The sequence below is a fragment of the Echeneis naucrates genome, chromosome 1 (genome assembly GCF_900963305.1).
Source record: "Echeneis naucrates chromosome 1, fEcheNa1.1, whole genome shotgun sequence".
In the NCBI taxonomy this organism is placed as follows: Eukaryota; Metazoa; Chordata; class Actinopteri; order Carangiformes; family Echeneidae; genus Echeneis; species Echeneis naucrates.
Genome location: NC_042511.1, coordinates 24760734 through 24782841, shown reverse-complemented (window position 1 = coordinate 24782841; position 22108 = coordinate 24760734). Strand labels below are relative to the sequence as shown.

The 22108-nt window shown below is 39.8% G+C and overlaps 1 protein-coding gene across 1 annotated transcript in view; it reads right to left on the bottom strand.

Annotated features, from left to right (window-relative positions):
- Positions 1-22108, bottom strand: part of ctnna2 (catenin (cadherin-associated protein), alpha 2) — a 265719-nt gene that overhangs the window by 24898 nt on the left and 218713 nt on the right. Inside the window, exons 10-12 of the mRNA XM_029497289.1 lie at positions 7357-7449; positions 4948-5104; positions 4375-4575 (exon numbers count right to left, since the gene is read on the bottom strand). Of these exons, the coding sequence (XP_029353149.1) occupies positions 4375-4575; positions 4948-5104; positions 7357-7449 (451 nt within the window). The remainder of the gene's footprint in view (positions 1-4374; positions 4576-4947; positions 5105-7356; positions 7450-22108) is intronic.

The window sequence follows — 22108 nt, the reverse complement described above, 5'->3', positions numbered from 1 at the left end:
CAAGGGATAAATGGTTTACACATGCAGAGCCCTGAAAAAAAGGAAAAAAGGCGACCGCATCAATGGATTCCACTAAAATCCCTGCTCAGATCGCTTAGTGAAATCCTTGGTGACAGCTATTGATTTTTTGGTGGAGTCTAGTTAATTGGACTCAATACCCTCTAAAAAGTGTGTGGTCCTATTTTTTTCCTTTGTTCAGCCACGCTTAATCATCTTTCCCCCAGCTATAGATTTCTCCTTGACTGTGTTCAACTACATAGACATCAAGTCTGTTAGGACTGAGGAGAGAGGGAGGCAAAAGTTCACGAGGATCAATAAGTGCTTTATGGTCCAGATCAGATGTGCATGGTAGCTTTTAAAAACCCCAACTACCACTAAGCGCCAAACAGGAAGTGGAAACACAACAACTCTTCATCAAAGAGAAATATGGAGCAGATGAAACACTGGTTGAACGTCGATGCCAGTTCCAAACCGAACGTCTCAATCAGGATGGACAATCGAGTGAACGCTTTTTTTTTTCCTCTTTAATTTACCCCCTTGAGGCCGTGCAGTCAAGTGCGACTTGCCTATTTGCTGCTTGTGCATAAGCTATCATCTTAGCACTGAGTTGGAATTGAAGGCAGACTTTGCTATGTTCAGGTATTTCATTTGAAAACATGAAAAATTAAGTTGTGCCTCAGAAAACTCTTTAACTCTCAAGAATCACTAGAGTCCATGTAGCATCAGTCTGCTCTCAGTTCAACATGCAAGGTCAAAAAGTTGCATTGCCCAGAGGGAAGGAAACCACGTTTGGGTGATAGAAGTAAAAGCCAGCACTGACATTGTTTTCGGCTGTTGGAGACATTTTGGTGGGAAAAGTAAAAAAAAAAAAAAAAAGTTGGAAACCAAACTCTATTTTCCTCTACAATAGTTAGTTAGTATTGTAAACACCTGGTGATACTTATGTTGACACTTCTAACTTATAAAACCTTTAAAATTGTCTGCTTGTGGGTGTATTCAAACTGTTGCAGTTTGTTTTTTTAAGATTTGCATTTAACACTTTCCACAGTTAATAAACACTATAATTGAACCACACTAACCTATGGTAAATATGAATAATTCAAATTTAATTATAATTCAGCCTGTGGCTGTGAAACATCACCTTTTTATTATTTTTTTTTTGGAAATAAATGTAATTATGGACTTGCGAACCAAAATGTTCTGGTGAATCTTAATTGTTTCCATAATCTATCTAGAAGTACTTCAGGAAAAACAAATCCTTTAAAATGACTGCACACTATGGAAAGCGTTACAAAAGAAACAGTATTTCTGAAACATTTGCTAATCTGACTGATATGTAGTGAATTTGTAGTTGAAATATTCACTGCCAAAGACAGAAGTCAGGCCGCATTTATAACTTTGCTGTGCTCTTTTCTTTTTTGGCCTTTGCTTTCCATCACTCCTGTTCTTTTTCTCTGGCACTGCTACAGAGAACTATGTGAAGCTGTCACTCTTTTTGAATAAAAGTTGGGTCTAAACTAAACTAAACTAAGATCTTGCATTCTACGGGTTGGAAATCTAAAATGTACAACATGAAATATGCACATAAACAGCAGCTATGAAACTACAGTTACTGCAGAATCATCACGCCTTCACAACAGGCGGCCCACGTGGTACTCACAGAGGTTGATGTGTCTTCATAGATTGTGCACATTTGTGTGTCTACATCTGCAATGCCAACATTTTACCTGTTGCTCTGTCACTTTTTTTCAGAGGACTCTATAAAGGTATCGACTGTGCCTGGTTTCAGTTTTTACTGTATCAGTAGAATAGAGAGCTATTGTTATTATCTCGGGGGAAATATCTTGCTATTGGGACGTGATCAGAATATGTTCTATTCAACAGGGAAATTCTAACACATTCCAGCAAAAATTGTAGCATTTATTCTCATTGAATGTGTAAATGTGAACTAATCTGTAGATTGTCGTTGGCCATGTTTGAGCTTTAAGAATCACATATTACTGGACAGAAAGTTTTAAATAAAAAATTCTTCTGCATAAAACCTGATTCTGTTGAGCAGTAATATTTGTCGTTCGTAGTGAAAGGTTTTGAAGCTATGCTCTGTGTTGAGGCTTTAGTTAAATTCATGGTTGTATTGTTGAATCTTTTATTAGGTTTTTGAATATTGAGTAAAACATCCAGGTAGCAGTCTTTTTCATGTTAAATCCTTAGATTTATTTAACTTTCCAACAATCAAATATGTGATTAAAAAAAATAAAAAATTCAGCAGGCAACCAATATGAATCATATTGGTTGCCTGCTGAACACCAAGAGTTCGCCATTTGTTGTTCTCAGTAATGCTGACATGATACCTCTGGGTTTTGCTGACTCTTGATGCTTAATACCCCATGGAGGATTAATAGAACAGCAGGCCAATAATGTGACAAGGTTATAGTCACACAAAACTGACCTTAAGTGTCCAAGAGATATTGCTTCCATACTTCATCAATTGATTCCCCCAATCAATTCAACTGAATTATGCAATAATAGGACAGAATGTGCTTAAGATGATACCGTCTAACTACGACTGTAGGTGGTCCATTAGGGGTGGAGCTGAGTGCCAGCGGAGGGGCCCAGACAGATGGCTGTGTGAAAACATGTGATCCACCTAATGCTGTTTGCGACTTATCATCTAGCAGGGAAGGGAGTTGATTGTGCCTCTCAATTATCCAGGCAGATGAAAGTAACGAGCGAAACAATAGATATACCGCCTCGCTAAATGGGCTCTAATGGGAGAGATAGAAACTGGGAGAAGGATGGAAGGGCGAGAATAGAGGAAAAATAGAACGGGGAGCAACACGGGGGGTCTGGTGTCAGCCAGGGGGCGGGGTGGCTAGAGCAACAGACAGATTGTAGTCTGATTTGATTATGGCAGACAGGTAATTGGTAAATTCGTTCCTTTCATCCTGTGTTTTTGTTTGCGTACCTTTCATTATGGGACTTTTAAAAAGGCACTTTGGCACCTACTTTTAGGGCATTTCAGGGGCTGCTTCACAAAGCAAAAGTAAAATTATATTTTCTGGGGAAAACAGACATCAGAGTTTTTCTGCTTTTGACTTTGACTATTTCGAGACACAATGCACGCAAACATAATACGTTAAACAAGAGTGTGTTAATGAGAAGACACACTGACTCAGTTGCGTCTCTTTTGTGAACCATCTGTCTGTTAGAACTGTTGTTTTTTTGTATTAAAGAAATTGAGCTCTAACACAAGTAGCTGGGTCCAACATGGGGAAAAAACTGTTGATTGGTCTGCTCTTATATTTATTTCTAAATTAACCATTAGCAACTGTTTAGAACTTCTCGAGTGACTCTGTGGTGTTTAGCGTTAAGCTGCGCAGCTGCTGCCTTGTAGGAAGTTTACTGTTTTGCAAAACAACCCAAATACTTGACTCCAACTTAACTTTCCCTGTTCATGCTAAAAGTATTGAACAGGCCCGAAGCGTCGGGGCTTCAGTGCTCGCCAAATTTGTTCGTGCACTAGCAAAAGGCAGTTGCATTCCCGGCTGACAAATTCACTGCTGCACTAAGTGCAAATAATTCTTCTTGCATAGAACTCCAAATATTTTAATCATCTCCATTCATTTAGTATTCCTGCTCCTGCTATAATATTCATCCATGCCTGCGTTGTTTTGTAGGTGTACGTATGAGTTCAATGTGGCAAAATTGGATCCTGCTCAATGACGGCACATACAGCATTGTACTGTGAATTTATGTGAAGTGCTTTACAAATCAATGCATCACTATTATTATTATTGCATTATACTCAAAAACTCTACATTCTCAAAGGAGGTCTGGCACAGTATATACACAGAAAACCACAGTACACGCCACAAAGATCACTTCTTACTCATTACGGCACTCTTACATCACAATACTTAGAAAATGACCTCTTTGGTGGGGAGACAAACTCTGGTCTCCTAAAACGTGCTGCAGCAGAGAAGCTGCAAAGTACTGGAGGGGGAAAAAACAAAAAAGAAAGAACAGATGAAAAGTGGACAAGAGGTGCGAGTGAGAGAGAGTTGAACAGGTGGTGTCCAGAGTTTGTATTAGAGCCAAGACGCTGATTGAAGCTGTGGGATACTGGGCATGCAGGCAATTAAGGCGTATCTGTAAGTCACTCAGCAGACTGAGAGGCTAATGTGAGAGCTAGGGAGTGTGTGTGTGTGTGATGTGTGTTACACTATTCCTTATGAAAGAAGCTTCACTTGCCAAAAGGCTTGTTGCAAAATGTCTGTTGCAAACAAGAGTCCAAGGGTGAAAGATACCATATTAATCTTCTTGCTGTAATAAATCTGACTGTGCCTCGCCAGCTTTGTGTTTGTGAACACTAACCAGTCTCAGACAGAAGCTTGATCGACTCCAGCACGCGCTCAGTGTAGACCCCGGGTTCGTAGTTTTCCATCTCAGCATTAATGATGTGGACCACGCGGGCGGCTCGGCCTCGGATGGCTCCAGCAGTTCGGTCAAGAGTGTCCACGTCTCCCTCTTGCAGAGCTATTACGCATTTGTTGACGTCTTCGAGGATGTGGTTCTCTGGGGAGAGGCAGAACAAAATGACAGTGAATGAAGCTGGTGCACCAAAAGGTCCCCGACTTGTTTCATTCACAAATAATACTTAGGCTTGGATTGCTGACAAAAGAATGCATTCGAATGGGAATCAGTCTTTTCTTCAAAAGCAACGATTTCTGCTGTATAACATATTTCTTTTTGAACAACTGCAACTGTTGACTTTTGTGTTTCCCCCTGATTTGCTCAATTATGGTTTTGTTTGTGATTTATTATTTGTGATGATCAAAGTTATGCTTTTGTTTTTCCGACTGAGCCACAGCAGGGAAAGTTCCTCAACTTGTGCTTTGAAGTGGCCATTAAGTATAAAAGTGTTTTGTTTGGCACATTGCTTCATACCTGACACAGAAAGAAAGTCATCCACAGAGGTGATGTCATCTACAGCCTCAGTCAGGATGCGAACCTGCTTCTCCCACTGATCCTTGAAAACGTCCATGTTGTCTTGGGCCACCTTGCTTTGGGGACGGGCGGCCAGGGTGAGCGCGGCGTTGATAACCTGGCATATACGGGTCAACAGTGTTGTTAAGCATGAATATGCAAGTACTAGTGTGTGTGTCAGTATGAAAGTGAGAAAAAAAATGTGGCAAAAAAAAACAAACAAACAAAAAACAACTATTTAAAATAATTAGCTTCAATTTGCTGTGTTTCTTCTTACCAAAGGCCATGAAGATCACATGTCAGTCAATTGTTGGCTTCTCCTATTGTTTCCTATTGAAGATAGATGTGCTCTACAGTACTTTGTCATTTCAATTGGCTGCCATGCCTCCAGAGGGTGGGCCTTATCTAAGATGAGCATATCATGGGCCAGAGTGGTGGACAAGAGCAAACGTTTTACTGAGACCCTGACAGGAAGTGAACGGTAGCTCCCCATCCCTGCAGAAAAGTGGCTTTAGCAAGCTTTGCACACTTTTCACTGTTTTGTAGATCTCATTTTATGACTTCATTTTGAACTAATCTCCTTAATCCATAATGACGTGTTTTTAAAATTTCATTGTTGATTTATTGAAAATGAAATGAAACTTCCATTGAGAGAATTATTCAAGCCCTTAATTTGATACTTTGTTGAACCCCTTCAGTTACAGCTTATTTTTCTTCTTGAATAAGTCAGACAAACGTTGCACATCAGCCTTTTGGGCAGATCTTCTCAGGCTGTCTTTACACTGGATGGTAAGCACAAGTGAGCTGCCATATTTAGGTCCCTCCACAGATGGTCTAATGGAATTTAAGTCAAGGATTTGGTTGCATTTATCCTTACCTCATTAATAATCAGTTTCACTGTATGTGACCCACCAGACAGAAGTTCTGTTAAAGTGACCATTGAAGAAACCAGTGGTCACCTACCTGACCAAGGCCTTCATGTCTGGATACACAATATTGGTCAATGATCAGCTCCAAGAAGTGTCCCAGTGGTTACAGAAGTCCACAATAGGCTTCTGTGAGTCAAGTTTGAGACACCTTTGATTTTTAATGAATTTCTACGTTTCCAGAAATAAAAAGTCTTTAAGAGTTATTTACGATGAGATTTAAAACACAATTTAAAATACAATAAACTATGAAAAACAGAAGGGTCCATATAGTTTCAAAAGCCACAACATATCAATTAGGTTTCAGTCTATATCTGTTAAAGCAAATTAATGGGAAGTAGCAGCAGCAAAGCAGAGCTCACTGAGTCTGCATCCTTTTTGTTGGCCATCAGTAACACAGTTTATGCTGTTGGCTATTTGAAACTGGTACAACTGAAAGACTTTGTCATGAGCAAAACATTTCACCTGTCCTAACTATGCTGCGACATCAGAGACAAGTTTTGAATTATAAATTATGATTAACATTAAATATAATTATGAACAGCACTGACTGTAAACATTTATTTAAAAAATTACACAAATGTATGTCGGCCAGAGGAAACAGATGCACAAGAAAAATGTTTACTATCATCCATGTTTTACAGCCATTTTTGGCTTTTTGTTGACAAACAAAATATATATATATTTTTTGATGAGTAAATCTTGCTGTTCAACAAGGGTCTGTTGTTAAGTATACCCACAACAGTTTGAAACTTCCCTGACTCGCTCTACCTGTCTCTGAAATATTATTTAATGCAGTCTTTTTACTGAATTTGATAGACATAGTAGACATGGAAAGGAATTGTGGGGGTTGGTGGGAAAGTAATTCAGTGAAGGACCCCAGCTAGAATCAATCCCAAATTCAAGTCTTGCTATTTCTTACAGGCTTGCCAGGTGAGCTACTGGGGCCTTAGTTCCTTCTTCCTCAGTCACTAAGTCTGTCTATTGTGCCTATCAGTCCTTCTGTGTTGAGCATTTCACAGGTATCAGGAGAGTTGTTGCACAGGTTTTTTAGTAAGGGGGGCTCAGAAGTTGTGCACGGCAGCCTGCATATTAGTTCCTAAATTGTAAATTTGGCCTCTCTTCCATTTCTTGTGGCCATTCACTGAGGACTATGTTGGGTCCTCAGTGAATAAGGCCTTTGGTTAACCGTGGAAACGATGGATCGATTTTAACATAGTGCTTTGCTTGCTTCCAGAGAAAAGGCACTACAAGGTCCACCTACACATTACTCATAGCCCTTCCTCCATGTCTAGCAACTATAAATCTTCCAGTGTTGTTCTGAGATTTTCCACTTTCCAAAAAGTATCTAAAGACACTCCTTTCAGCTGAATATAAGAGTTAATAGAATTTGCATAAAAACTGTTTCATTATGGGATGAAATCGTTTCCTTCTCACTCCTCACCTGTGGACAGAGGCTGTCAATTTGGGTGGCAGCCATACGAACCAACTTCACACCTTCTTCATTGTTGGAGATGGAGCAAGCCAGGTTGGCCACCTGAATAAAGGAGGAAAAACAAAGCCATAACAGTTATAACAACCTGAAAGCTTTTTAACAACAAGTCATGAGCAGCAAAAGGTTTTTTTCCCATCACAATGATTTCACACTGACAACAATAGCATACATTTTTTTCAGGTCTGTTTGAACCAGTGTTAACCCTCCCATGTGTGCACTGAAACATAAATCAGAAGCCAGCAGTATGAAATCAAACCAAGTGGGCATGTAGCAAGTTAGCACTCACATCACCTAAAAGGCAGTTCAACCAAATTCATTGTCCACTCATCTGACAGTGTGAGTGTTTTTTACTCCAAGGCACATTTTAAAATGCAAAATGTGCAGCAAGTGTAGCATAATTTAAAAACAAACACACAAACAAAAACCAAAACAAAACTGGACAATGTCTGCAACAAGGCCATATTTGGCACAGGTACTTGTGTCTAATGATGCCCAATCAGAAGCTAAATGTGGGCGTTTACGGTCGAAAGCCTCACTTTTTGCCCCTACGGGTACTCAGAAAATCCCCAGTAGTCAGGAAAGCTTTCACCTAAAAGGTTTCCATGTGAGTGTGGCTTCAAAGGACAATTATTGCACTTTAATTCCCCCGCTGGACATTTGGTAGCGTTAAATATGTAAATATGCGCAGTACATTGTAACGATACTTGGGCCGTCCAATAAACTATGTGAAGGAACTTTTGGTGTTTTGCTGATAGTGGACAGCCCAAATTATTGCATTTATATGACTACAGAGGGCGTGCATCTCCAGAATGGAAGGAACAGCAGAGTGACAGAGCACAGCTTGGAATATCGCGCTCAGGTGCAGAAAGGTAATTGGAGCCATTCTGATCTAAAACAGGCAGCTTCACACAATATATATGCTGAAAGCTAAACTCATTAGGTTGACATTTCCAGGATGGCTGTGATGCATGAAAAGCATTCCTGAACCATTATGGGAATAGGTGGTGCAAAGAGGTGCTTCATTGTATCATTAAGGCACCAGATGTTTTTGTTTTTTTGTTTTTTTTTTGAATGTCTGAGTCAACCCAGTTGGATTTATGTCTGTCTTTATATTATGGTTTGATTCCTTAAAACACACACATGCAGCACATGCAATAGGTTTGATACAGAGCTGTCTTTCATCAGCTCAGTGATCTTTCATCTGTCCACTGAAATCTCGAAAGAAAATTACATTTGATTGATGGCATTCCAAGACAGTGTGTGACTGAGTATCTGTATGTGCAGGAAAATACCAGTTGAATGCTGTTTTTTTTTTTTTTAATTATGTCTACTACAACACACACACAAGCACGCACGCACGCACGCACATCCGGGTGTTCTGCTGCGTGAATTCATCATATTTCGCCACAGTATCACTATATTGCACAGTTAATTTTCATATCTTCAGACTCTTTATAATCTAATACCATTCTTAAGTAAATCAGATTTCAGCAGGAATCCAGGCTTTGAAACTGAGATAAACAGACACATGCCTGTTGGCAGAAAATAGTGCCAGTATGTATTTTTACTTCTAGTGTTCATATGCCACTGTTTGAGGCAAATTGAAGGGTTAGGGTTCGGTTCCCGACCTGGGGCCTTTCTGTGTGGAGTTTGCATGTTCTCCCTGTGTGTGAGTGGGTTTCCACCCACCGTCCAAAGACATCATGTCTGGGTTAACTGGTCACTCTAAAGTGTCCGTAGGTCTGAGTGTGAGTGGTTGTTGGTCTCTGTCTGTCTCTGTGTGTTGGGCCTGTGATGGACTGCTGACCTGTCCAGAGTGTACCCCGTCCTAATCTAATGTGAGCTGGGATTGGCTGAAGCACCCCCATCCCCTCCACCACGGAGCGGTAGAAGATGAATGAATGAATGACTCTTGCTTAGAGCTCCGTCTCTTTACTCATGACAGCAATGAGCACAGTGATGGATTGCAGTAAGTGTGCATGTGTGTGTGTTTGTGTGTGCGACAAAGTGTGATAGAGAGTCTGCGTTCCACATGAACGTGAGGGTCTTTTTGGAGGAAAAAACAAACGATTAAAAGGATAAATTAAGTTTACTGCATTCACTTACAGTTTTGCATTACTGTAAAACAGAGAGTTTACCATCAGCTTTGTTTTTTACTGTCATATTTGCATTTCTCTGCTTATCCTTGAGTAAATTTGACATGACTGCTGTGTTGTTTCATTTTGCAAAAACATTTCCAGTAAAGAGAAAGGCGGCCAATTTAATACTGTATTGTTTAAAATCCAATAATATTTTCTTTTCCACTTAAGTGGACAAAATTGTGTAAACCTGCTTTGCATTTTCGCTTGGTTTTTGATATTTATGTGCGTGTATTAGCATTAAGAATGTACTTTTAAAAGGTTCGCTTTGAAATTTTTGGACTGATATCCCTGTTTTTAAATTGTGGTTAGATTGATCTGAAATCACGCTGAAAATGTACCTGAATATATATAAAAAAAGAAACATTTGCTTCATCCCCTTGAAGTAGCAGGGTTTCGATTTTCCATTTGGCAGTTTTTTCCTGTCAGAGAATAATTGCGATATCTGACTTTCATCTGCTCGGTTCTCTTCCCGTGGTGCTGCTCAGGCCCTTTGTGGCCCTCTGACTGCTGCAGTGGGCTCATGTGAAGCGAACAGTCAAAGGGCCTTCTCTGGGCTAGAAACATATCTAACAGACACACTTTCACTCCCTCTTACCCAACACACAGAGCTGGGCCAGGTCAGGTCTGCAGCATTGAGCCAAAGCTACTAATTGCAGTTACCTAATGAAGTGCTTCTCCTTTGAGTTGTTTTTTGTTTTTGTTTTTTTCCTCCAGAGAGGGAAGGTAAAAACCAAGACAGAAGGATTTTACTATACCACACAAGCCTCATGCTGATACGGTCAAGGATGTTGGAATAGATATGCAACTCAAAGAAGTGTGTGTGTGTGTGTGTGAGAGATAGATAAATATGGAGAGAGAAAAAGGAAGCAGTGGAAAGAAAGCCCCGCTGAATGCCCATTCTTCATTTTAGCTTTGAACAAAGCACTATCGATTTTGCCTTTTCACTCTGCCTCGGATAATCACTTCAATTCTAATTTGATGAAGGTTTCCACTGCGGTTGCAGAGATGGACATTCTCATGTATGTTATCTAAATCAGCCAAATGGAGCCGAAGAACTGAAAATAGATCTGATGTGTCATTTTCTCCCATTTTTAGGCAGGGGGTTCCTGACCACCTCACATCTGTGAGGGGGAAGCAAGGATGACAGTGATGCTTTAAATAACTAGGGGACTCGCTCTTTCGTGCTATTTCGCATTGTGTGTGCTCAACAGCACACACACACACACACACACACACACACATATATATATATATATATATACACAGTGTTGTACATGAATACAATATATGCCTTCATATTTTTGAGAACTGTGAACTCAAAAGATCCATTTTCAAATAATAAAAGTGAACTGGTTCACCATTTGAAAAATATTGTGAGACAGACAGACCTCAAGTTTTACACCACTCCTTCACGATGCCCGGCATGGCTAATGTGAGAGAATCAAACTTCGGAAGCTGGTTCTGAATCGTTTTGGCAAAGTTTCAGGTACAAACAACTGAACACTGTTTATTGTTTTTAAGTGTTGCATGCATGGTTTGGTTCATGCTGGCTAAATAAATTTTCCATTGCATTCACAATGTACCTTAACTCCACCTCGTTTTCTCTCTCTCTCTCTCTGTATATATATATATATATATACATATATATATATATATATATGTATATATATATATATATACACATACACACAATCCTCATATAGTCACAATGACAATTTAGTGTTAAAATATATTATCAATCGCAACAACTATATATTGTGCGTAATGATGCTAAACCTTTTTGAAAATGTCCCTTTTTTCTGTTTAAAAAGACAAAAACAAAACATATCTTTCATCACAATGGAGCAGTTTTTTTTTTTTTTGTTTTTGTAAGTGAGTCTGTCCAAACCTGAGGCAGACGACCGTCCTTGCTCTGCTCAGGACGGTTAAACCATGTGGTCTTTACAGCCATTTCCAGCAACATCACCACTCATCCAGTCACCAACTTCTCAAGAGGGACTAAAAAATCTGAGATGGAAGCACCTCTTGCTCTTAAAAGACAACTGGATCTTTACTTGTTTGTTTATTGACACACACACACACACTACCAGTCAAAGGTTTGGACACACTTTGCATTCATTTGAATGAGAAATTGACTGGTAGTGTGTAAGCACCGTATTTTATCATAACAGAATATTTCTCAGCTTTTCTCTCCCTTTACCACATATGTACACACGAGCACAGATCCACAATCACACACACACGCACAGACTTACACAAGCACACACAAAGTAAAATAAATCAGTCTGTCAACACAGATGGAGCGGAACATGTAACAGGGGAATACAGTATGCAGACTGTGAAACAATTACAGGCCTGCTTTCACAGGAGTGCTTCTGTTTGTTTCCTTCATGAGCTGTCAGCTCCCTGCGGAAACACCTGTGTATCCTATGCATGGACTGGAGGTGACAGGAACAGGTTAAGGTGCATGACACTGGGTACTGCCAGATGTCAAGCTTGTTTGAGGTTCAGTTCTACAGGGGATATCAAGCAGCAGGAGTTGACGACCTGCTGCGACTGAGTAAGAACCACGCCTTTGAAAATCAATCCCTATTAAGGAGGGACGAGCGTATTGCCTCAGGAAGAATGCCCACCGGGCTTGCAACAACATCAAAAGGTACGCTAGACCTTGTAGCATGTTAAACAAAAAAAAAAAAAGAAAAGTGTTAAATAATGAGAACAGAAGCATGCCTTACTCTTAGATCTTCTTACAGATTAAGGCAGCACTTGATTGGTGGATATCTAAGATTCAAAACAACAAATTTGACATTGTCATCTGTGAAAGATAATCAAACAGTTTCCTTTTTTTTTTGTCTTGTATGGTGAGGTTACAACATGATTTAGAATTATGAAACGGCTTTGTGAGTCATTTTGATTAGAGATTGCTGTTTAATTGCTCCCACTGCTACCTTTTTTCCATCTTTCCTCCCACCCCTGCCTGAGAAACAAAGTGGACCTAAATTGCGAGTGACTCTAATGCACTTCAGAGTTTCTCTACACTTCCCAGCTCAGAATGGAAATTAGTTTAAATCACTGTTTACTAAGTGACAGGTCCACTTATATGTGTCTGACTAGGATTCAAGCCTGCACTCCTCCTCACACACTGTCTCCCTATGAAAGCCCCAGTTCACCAACTCCACGCATATAAAACGCACACAGAGACAACGACTGGCTCTCATTTCTTTGTGCTTAAATCTCTCAGAAAAAAGTAGCTGTACAACGACAGCCCAAAATAGTATAGTGCTCAGCCACGAGTGAAGAATGAGGGATGCAAAGAGGATTAAAAATATGGTGGGGCTGTGAATAGGTTCATGGCAGGAAATAAAGCCTACAATGATGATTAATGACAAGAAAAAAGAAGGAATGGTTAGGTCACCTTGATAAGGACGAATACAGAAATGCTTAATTGTAGGCATAATAAATTCCTTTTGTACAGCAGAGCTAATGCTTTTTATTATTATTATTATTATTATTTTCTTTAGAAAGCTGCTTTAATGATCATTTCATCATTGCAAATACATCCAGTACACACATGATTTAGACTTAGAGGATGTGCTGCTTGGCTTTGAATCTCTGAGTAATTAAAAAAAGAAAACAAACAAAAAAAACAATGTTAATGTTAAATGTTAAAAAATGTTAAGACCCAGTTCCATATGGCCAATGAATCCTTAAGAGAGCTGCTTCTTGGTCAGCCCCTGCAATACTACCCATCTCCTTTACACCAGGAACATGCAGAGGTGCGTCACTGAGGTGGGATGTACATTCGGTGTTCGCTGGAAGTCAGGAGGAAATGACAAAGTCGGCTCTGCAGCGCACTGATTAGAGTTACATCTCATGACTTTGTTAGGCTGAAAAATGGCTCTTGCATTAATTACCCTGTAATGTGTTTAACGCTCGTCCTCAGTGTGTTAGATGATTAAGCATGCTTTTTTGACAGCACTACTCTTAATAGAGTGCTGCTGGCTTTGGCTTCCGTGCCCACGTCTGTGTTCACTCGATGCAGACTCAGACCACGTACTAACTGTTACTTTGGTCTCTTCATTTCGGGATCAATACCATCTGCAGCATGTGAAGTGTGTACATCAGCAGTGCACACTTCACATCCCGCAGACAGAAATGAATTATGTTTTTTTTACAAAGAAACTAGATGCAATTCTACATTAGAAATGACTTTGACAATGCTGCTTAATCAGGAACTATCTACAACATTGATTGAAATTAAAAGGTACTGGAAAAGAGTCAGTGAGGGCAAAACCAAAACTTTAAGTTGAACCATGATCTAGAATCCAAAAGAATTCTAAAGCTACGGGCCTAATTATAAAACGTCTGGATATTTGTAGGGAACATAGAGCAGTGTGAAATTTTGTTGCTAGGAAGGTGATCACTGAGTCTGGTCCATTTTTTTTTGTCGCACAAGTTTCTTGTGTTTCTCTAAAAAAAAAAAAAATGTAAATACCAACTTCTCAGCAAACTCCACTAACTCTGGGCATCTTGCTTCTGGTTTCTGTCAGGGAACTCTTTGTTTTTTGAAGACGCCTATTTGTTTAACCATATTTTAGAGTATTTAGTTTCACAAAAAAAGATGACTTATTTGGTTGCTTCGATTTTCATTTGTTTCAATCCACAGTTTAAGTCATACAGGTTTTAATAACTAAATCCTCCTTCTTCATCCTGAACTTGAATCATATACATCTGTGTTCTCTGTCTGTTTCTTTGCTTTATGTCCATTTGCTATAGTAAGACAAACTATTTTGAATACAATGTCCTAATATTACTTGTAGCAGCAGATAGCAACTTTTAATTCCATGAATAAGTCATCTAACTTAAAGATAACGACTTGTTAAAATGCTATTTTCTGTTTTAACAAGTGAACAAAAGAAACATTAGGGAAATTTTCTGTTTACATCATGTTCTCCTTGAAAACTATGACTGAGCTTGCGTCACAGGCTGATTTACAGTCGTTTCTCTGGAGCTGCAGCTGAGCTTCAGGTTTTCCTTCGGACATCGGGGCTGGCTCTTGGTAAATATGATAATTTGCTTCAGGTTGCTGGGGAGTTGAAACATCTTGCTAACTTGCAAGGAGAGGTTAGAATCCTACACGAGACAACAGGAGGTGCCAATGACAACATGACTCAGACAAGAACAGGCATATGCACGTGACCACAAATGCATGCAGACACACACATAAACACAACTGATGGAGAGGAGAGGAACCTGATGTAATACAGAAGAAGATGCTGGCAATCACTCTGCAGCACTCTGTACTTTGTTTCTTTTCACGTTGATGTTGCTCAATGTCTCAAGACTAATTTATTCTCACACCGGCAATGTACACACATACATAATATGATTTATTTACATTGGAATACGAATGCTTAAATGAAGATGGCCATAGACAGAGAGAATGGGCACCTAGAGAATAATATCCCCAATATAAAATTTTATTAGGCTCAACAAGGGACACACAGAGGTAATTGAAAGCAGTATAAACAAATCATAAAGTTAGCTGGACAGAACTGACTTGGGACAAGGATATACTATTTGTGTGCATATGAGTGTGTGTGTATTGGTGTGTATACATGTGGAGTAGATGAGCGCCTTACAGCTTCGATTTAGGCTCCTGGATATTGGATTAATTTGCTCCCATAGCTGTAAATGACAGGGCATTAAAGGAGGAAGGGAGTGGGGAACATATGGCTGACTCACGCTCCCTCAGGCAGCAAGCATTTATTCACACTTCCTATTGGTCTCAGTGTCTTGCTGCTTTGTTGCACCCCCAGTCTTGAGGAGCAATTGCTCACTGGATGGATTTGTTCTTATTTTGCTTGGAGCGCTCCTTTGTGAAAGGGTGTGTGTGTTCGTGGGGGGGCGGGGTCTCAACCAACTTTGCAGTCAAAAATGTATGTCTCCCAGGTAGGAACTCTGTAGTTTGTTCATCTTACAACATCTTTTGCCTTTTGGTCGAGCCGGTGGGCCAGAAAGCCCTTTCTTCACTTTCTCTCAATTCCCCCTCAAAAATAAATGACAGGCACACACACACATACACACACAAAAGCATCTAGGGCTGTTTCAACTGAAGTATTGATTTCCCTTTGCTTTCTCTCTCACCCTCCGATTCTAGGAGTGCTAGCCAAGCAGTTAGGCTTGGCACCAAAACATAATTATGAAAATGGACCTCTGGGTTGTTTCTTTTAATCTATCTGTACATTCCACAGTCCCGCTGCAACAGAAGCTATTTAAAAATGATTTCTGGGGAATTGAAATGTTTAACCTAGTGTACTGTAAAGAATTGTATACTTATTGGTGGCACAACATCAGTTTCCGTCTGAATCTGTAACAGATGCATCATCTACATTTAGCCAAAATTATCAGGGAATGTCCAAAATATCCAGTATTGGCAGCAGACGCACAACATCTAACTACCGGGGGGCAGAGCAAGATTTTGAGTGGCCGGTAGTCCCTGTCAAATGGGGGCATCAATTTACACCGTGTGGCACAGATGAAAAAGTGCCTCGACTCAGACAGCCATTTCTGCTCTCTCTTCAACTTCCAGTTCAATGGCCAGTGAAACCCAGACACAGCCGAACCACGGCACATTTTCTAGACATTAAACTCTGCAGCACAATGAGATTCAGTATCAGAAGTGCTTCCTTGCTCAAGGTTTTCATGTTATGTTTCTTTCCACTAGAGCATGAATATTATTGGGCTGCCTTTCCTAGTTAGAAAGTGAGTGCAGACAATGCATTATAGCCAATGGCAGACGAGGATTATCTTGCAACGAAGGTTTTCCCACATTATTTTTCTGTATCTAATTAACAGGCATTCTTGCCATGTTGTGTTTTGCATCCATTATTTTCTCAGTTCCATTTGGCACCTTCATTTATAGAGGACTAAATTCTCTGTTGATGCAAAGGATCTGTAACACCATCTCCAATCTCAGACAAAATTTGAACACGGCAAGACCTTGACATTTCTCTACATCGCATCCCTCTGTCTTCTAAGATCTATCTAGGGCACAAGAAAAGCATGATTAGCCCTGTTGGATAATAGATGCACGCAGTGGGAAAGGTCAGCGGTTGTCAGCCCTTAATGCCTCAACCTTTAAAATGGGGAGGCTGGTTGAACAGTGTCAAAATTAAGAAAATGAGCAGTTAAGATGGGAGTTTGGGACGTGGATGATTAATGGGAATCGATAATGACTAATTCCATGTCATACACATGTGAGGCACGATGGAAAAAATATAAACAGAGTGGCGAAGGGCCCAGGAAGAATTCAGCTTTACTGCCCTCTGTTTGCTAAATGCTAAAATCTGAAATAGCGCATATATTAGGAGCAAAAATTAAATGAGCTGGTTCTGAATGATATGGGCAGCATCACAGAGTAATTGCTTCTCTTACCCTTTTTTTGTTAATTAAAATACACTTTTCTACACTAAATTCTTCTGTATGTATGTAAAATAAAAACGAAAACAAATATGGAGAGCTAAGATGCATCAGACTGATTTCTTGATCTGGGTTAGGGTTAGGGAGGTCTAAATGTGCTTGCAGAAATGTCACATTGATTCCTGTGGTTTTGCATTAATGTCTGTATGATTTTCTCTCAGGTGAGAAGCGTGTGAAGATGTGAAAGGACATAATGGCTCTAGCTGTGAGCAGAAATTAACAGGACAAATGAGGAAAAAAAAATCTCCATCATGATGGCAATTTGTCCTCCTCTGTCCTGGAATATTATTGGTGGTAGGGTGTTAATAAATAACTTCCCATGTATAATGCAGTGTGCGCCCAAGCGCTCGCTGATATTTGAGCAGTTTTATAAGTAGACTTCCTGCGATGATATACAATAGACTGCAGTGTACTGTGTATTTAATACTGCTACTCTTCTGCACAGTGATGAGGTCGTGAGGTGATAAAACAGTGGTAAAAGAGAGAATATAAGAAAAAGTGATAAAAAATTGAGCTGTGGAAAGTTTTTCTAGGAGCCATTTTGTCTTCAGATTATTTGCTCTCCCAAAATTCAGTGAAAAAATCTTTTACAAACATTTTATTTTCCTACATTTTCCTCTTTTTACTACCTCTATGAAGAGAAACATTTTGTGCTGGGGCTGTAAGTGGCTTCGTGCGTCAATTTTTGATTGATGTCAATTTTACAAAGGGGTGTTAACGTGTTTCAAATTATGGTAGTAATGTCTTGGCACACTTTTTGGCAGAGGACATGCACCAAAATGATAAATGAATCACAGGGAGTGTAAGGACCCAGTGACCAGACAAAGTCAAATTTGCAATCATTGCAAGCCTTTGATGCAATGGCTTTAGGTAATTACTTAATTAAGAAGAAGGCATAACGTTTGCTCCAGGTTGCCAATTAATGTAAACCCTGTAACCAAATGTGTTATAGGTGCTTTTCATATGAAGCAATGATAAACTGTAAATTGCAGTCCAATTAATTTACCATTGGTGTGATTAAGCTTTAGGAACTGAACACTGCTACACCTACTGGTCCTCAGGGAGTAGCGTCTGGACATCTTCACAGTAAATAATGCACTCATTTCGCTTTCCACCTTGAAAATGCTCTCTCGTATAAAAAAGTCATTAGAACATAGTGCTGTCAACAACCACTTTTAGGAGATGGTTGTCTTATTATGGCCGAACAACCAGCTGGGGTCCAGCTTGTAGCATTTAAAGTTATTTTCCCAATATAACCAGAGGCAGGTTGTGGGAGTCATCATCAGCAATTATTAAACAACAACAGAAAACTAAGCTGAAAAAAAAAAGTGCACAGCGGAAGCGACACACAGAGCTCACGAAAGAGCAGACGTATGAACGGAAAAATCACTCCACCGCAACTGCTGACAATATTTACAATCTAAACTGACTCTACAAATGATCTGCAGCTAACCCATAAAAGCCAACATCTTGGTCCTTGTCCCATCTAATCGCTTAATGGATGATCTAATTTTGGTTGTTTGTGGCACTACTCACTTTCTCAGAAGTCAGTGACCTGGGCATGGTTCAATTATACAAAGACTACTGATCATTCACTAAACAGACACCCATAAAGATGTGACTAAAGCACTGAGCATGTTGAAGGTTAAACTCCTATCAGAGACGCAGATAGAATGATAGATAGATAGATGTTACACCACGAGCAATTCATTTGCATCAACTCTTATTTCCTTTGTGACAGAACAAAAACACACCAACAGCATGACTGCTGAATGAGCTCTAATTGCTGCTTGTCTCTGTGGGACAACTGAATAGGACACAGCTTGTTTCAATTTCAACACCTTGGCTCTCTTCAGAGTTCTCCGTCTGTATCACAACATTCATAAAGAATTCAACAATACCCCGTACACACTGCTCCTCCAGATGAACCTTTGTGAACTGTATTACTTAGTGTTGCCATGCTGTCTTAATGGGGGGAACGGCTTCTGATGAACAATCACCATTCCAAGAGAATGTAAAAGAAGTTATTTGCTTTTCTTGCAAATTTGATAATTTTTACCCAATATTATTGTTATGAGTTGCTATTGATTTGACTGCAAAGCCAGAAATAAATGAAAACACAGCAAGTCTGACCGGGCTGAATGAGAGTGACCCGGATAGTAATCATTCTGTGGTGCTTAGTTTTAATTTGAGCGTCCAAATTGTGAAGTATTGGCTCCATACAATGCCTTTAAAAACTACCACGGTTACCGATACCCGCTGTGAATCTGCTTTCTGCTCACAAGTGCGCAATGCAATGGTTCTGTTTAGGCTCTAAACCTGAACCTATTTTGCGCTGACTGGCAATGCTTGACCTGAACGCCACACCTTATTCTCATTACAAATCACTGCCACCTTCTTAATTATGTTTTAAAGGTAGCCTCTTAAATCTTTACAAGGAATACAGTGACCTGGCATTGCATCTCTTGGAAGTGCCAAGCAACCAGGCAGATAATCATATCATTTCAGCAGGTCAGTGAATGGATTGGGAAAAAATATGCTTTTGTTTGCCAAGCTGAGGGTGACCATCGTCAGTTTTCGCTGTGGACAGATGCGCCTGAACATAACACTCAGCAATTAAAATTTAATTAAAGGCATAGAAACAACTGGAAATTATAAACTAAGATGTACATGTTTTGAATTACTCATCAGAGCTGAGAATGAAGCCTGTGCCAAAATCCTCTGCTGCCCAGATGAAAAATAGCTTTGGGATTATGAGTTTTAAAGAGCAAACCAAAGAGTTTCATAATTATTTTCCATGGTAACAGTTGTCTGGTCTTTTCAGCTAACACTTTAACTTTCCTCTCCTCAGGTTTTCTCCTTATTTCTGCCTCTCTTGGCAGAGTTAATTCACTGGAGCAAGAATTGAACTCTCAACTGAATGAAATGTGTTGATATGAATTTATATGCTGCGGGGAAAGCTGTGAAGTTGTGCTGTAAGAGCATTTGGGTGGCACTTCATTTGACCGAACAGTGATTACACAGAACTTACTTCTTAATGAAGAGTTAATGGCTGTACAAAAGACATTTACAAATCTTTTACAGAAGGCAAAGTTGTAATTACAACAGTAATGTAATTATTACTTTCTTCACAATAAATGAATGGGCCATTGTTAACACATATCAACGAGCGGCTATATGTAATTAATATACAATAAACTAATATATTATTATCACAACCCAAAAGGTAAATACATTAGTGAATACATATAAATTCGTCTTAGCTACAGTCAACACTTGGCACCCCAAAATGTGACTTGCAATGTATGATATTGGACTTTAAAATTAAGTTAGTGAACCTCATATTTTTTTCTTCTTTAAAGTTAAAGGCTTTTGCATTAGATGCAGCCAAATTAAAAAAAAAAAAAAAGTTTTACAAATACATTTTTCTGGGGGCCAAAAGTGAAAGTGTCAGAACTGTGAGAGTCCCAAGATCCCACACCTGATACCTCTGTGGTCGAGATCAGCAGGATTCATGAGTTCAGAGGGGGGCGGTGCAAAGTGCCAAATTATCCTCCATTTGAGGCAGAGCCACATCCTCCCCCTCATTTTCTCCTCTCCCCACCCCTCCAAAAGTAAAGCTCCCCTCTGGAGAGAGAGCGGATGGCTCCTTCTGCTCCATTAATCTAATGACAATGCCCTGTGACTAAGACCAGCTTAGCAGGCATTGCTCATCCCCGTTGGCTCCTCTTTCACTTAGCATGCCATCTATGCATGAATGCAACAGGGGCAATGACAGCAAGGGAGGAGGAGAAAGAAAATAAAGTGACAAAGTCACTGCAAACAAGGGCTCGATTATATTGCACCAGTGTCCATGGTTACCGGAGAATGTCACATACAAGCACTAATAAAAGGTTTGATGAAAAACCGTCAAAATAGTTTTCGGACAAGTCCTTTTATAGATTTCCCAGAATTGCTATCTATGATCATCAGTAATGAGAACTAAGAAAAGAAAAAAAATAGCATTAATTAAATTTAGAAAGGGCCCCATAAATTAGCTCTTCATCAGCTCACAAGGAAAGCCAGTCTAGTCCAAACTGTAAGCCCTTTTCATCACGAAGCAAATGTGAGACGATTCACATTATTACTACTTTGCTGTCAAAATGAATGCACGAATCTGCAATCTGGTTTTACAGCAGTGTAATAAAATTCAGTGAGTGCAGCAAATGAAAAGCTACTCAAGAAACAACCAACACAATGCACATTGTGAACTTAGGCTTCAGATGCCTTTGACGTGCTCTTAGGTCAGGCCTGAGGAGAGGGTAATGGCACGCTGCTGGGAATGTCACTGCTCTGTGGTGTACGTGCTGGATGTCTGTTGGAGCACAGGGCTCTGTGTATGTTAGCCTGGCATCTCATAGGAGAGATGTCCACTTCAGCCAAACCTCTGGAGAAATAGAGACCAGAAGTTGGCTGTGAAATAGCAGAGCTGCTGGCCCAAAATAGCACAGGATCGGTTTGGATAAGTAGGCCTCCCACAGAACAAGAAGAGACAGGGCTTCTTCACTAAAAGCGTGACAGTCTGAGTCGAGCGAACTGCCAAATGTTCCTGCTTGCAATACGAGTTGATGGGACAGATCTCTCTGGGTGTGACATTACGACATAATCCTGACCAACCCCCGTGGCTGAAGCACTGAAGTTATCAATGAGCGCAAGCACATCCCTCATACCCGAGGCCACAGTGATTCACCACCGTTTGTGTAACCCTAATTTACAGCTGCAAAGCTTCACAAGGATTATGACACATGCAATGAAAGGACAGTCAGGGAAAAAAAAAAAAAAAAACTCATCAGAAATGCGTGTGTGGACCAGGTGATAAACAACCGACGGTTACTTTTTTGTCAAATGTAAAGAGGAAGCGTCCTTCAGTCTTTTAGTACATATTTTTTTAAAGCAATTAATTTCTAATCTAATTAGGAAAAAAAATATATACAAATGAAAAGTTGTTCAGTTGCTCGTAGAACAAAACTGTGCTGTGCTATGGATGTAGTTAATTAGGTTAGGTAGAGCTGCATCCATCCATCCATGCTTTTCTGTTT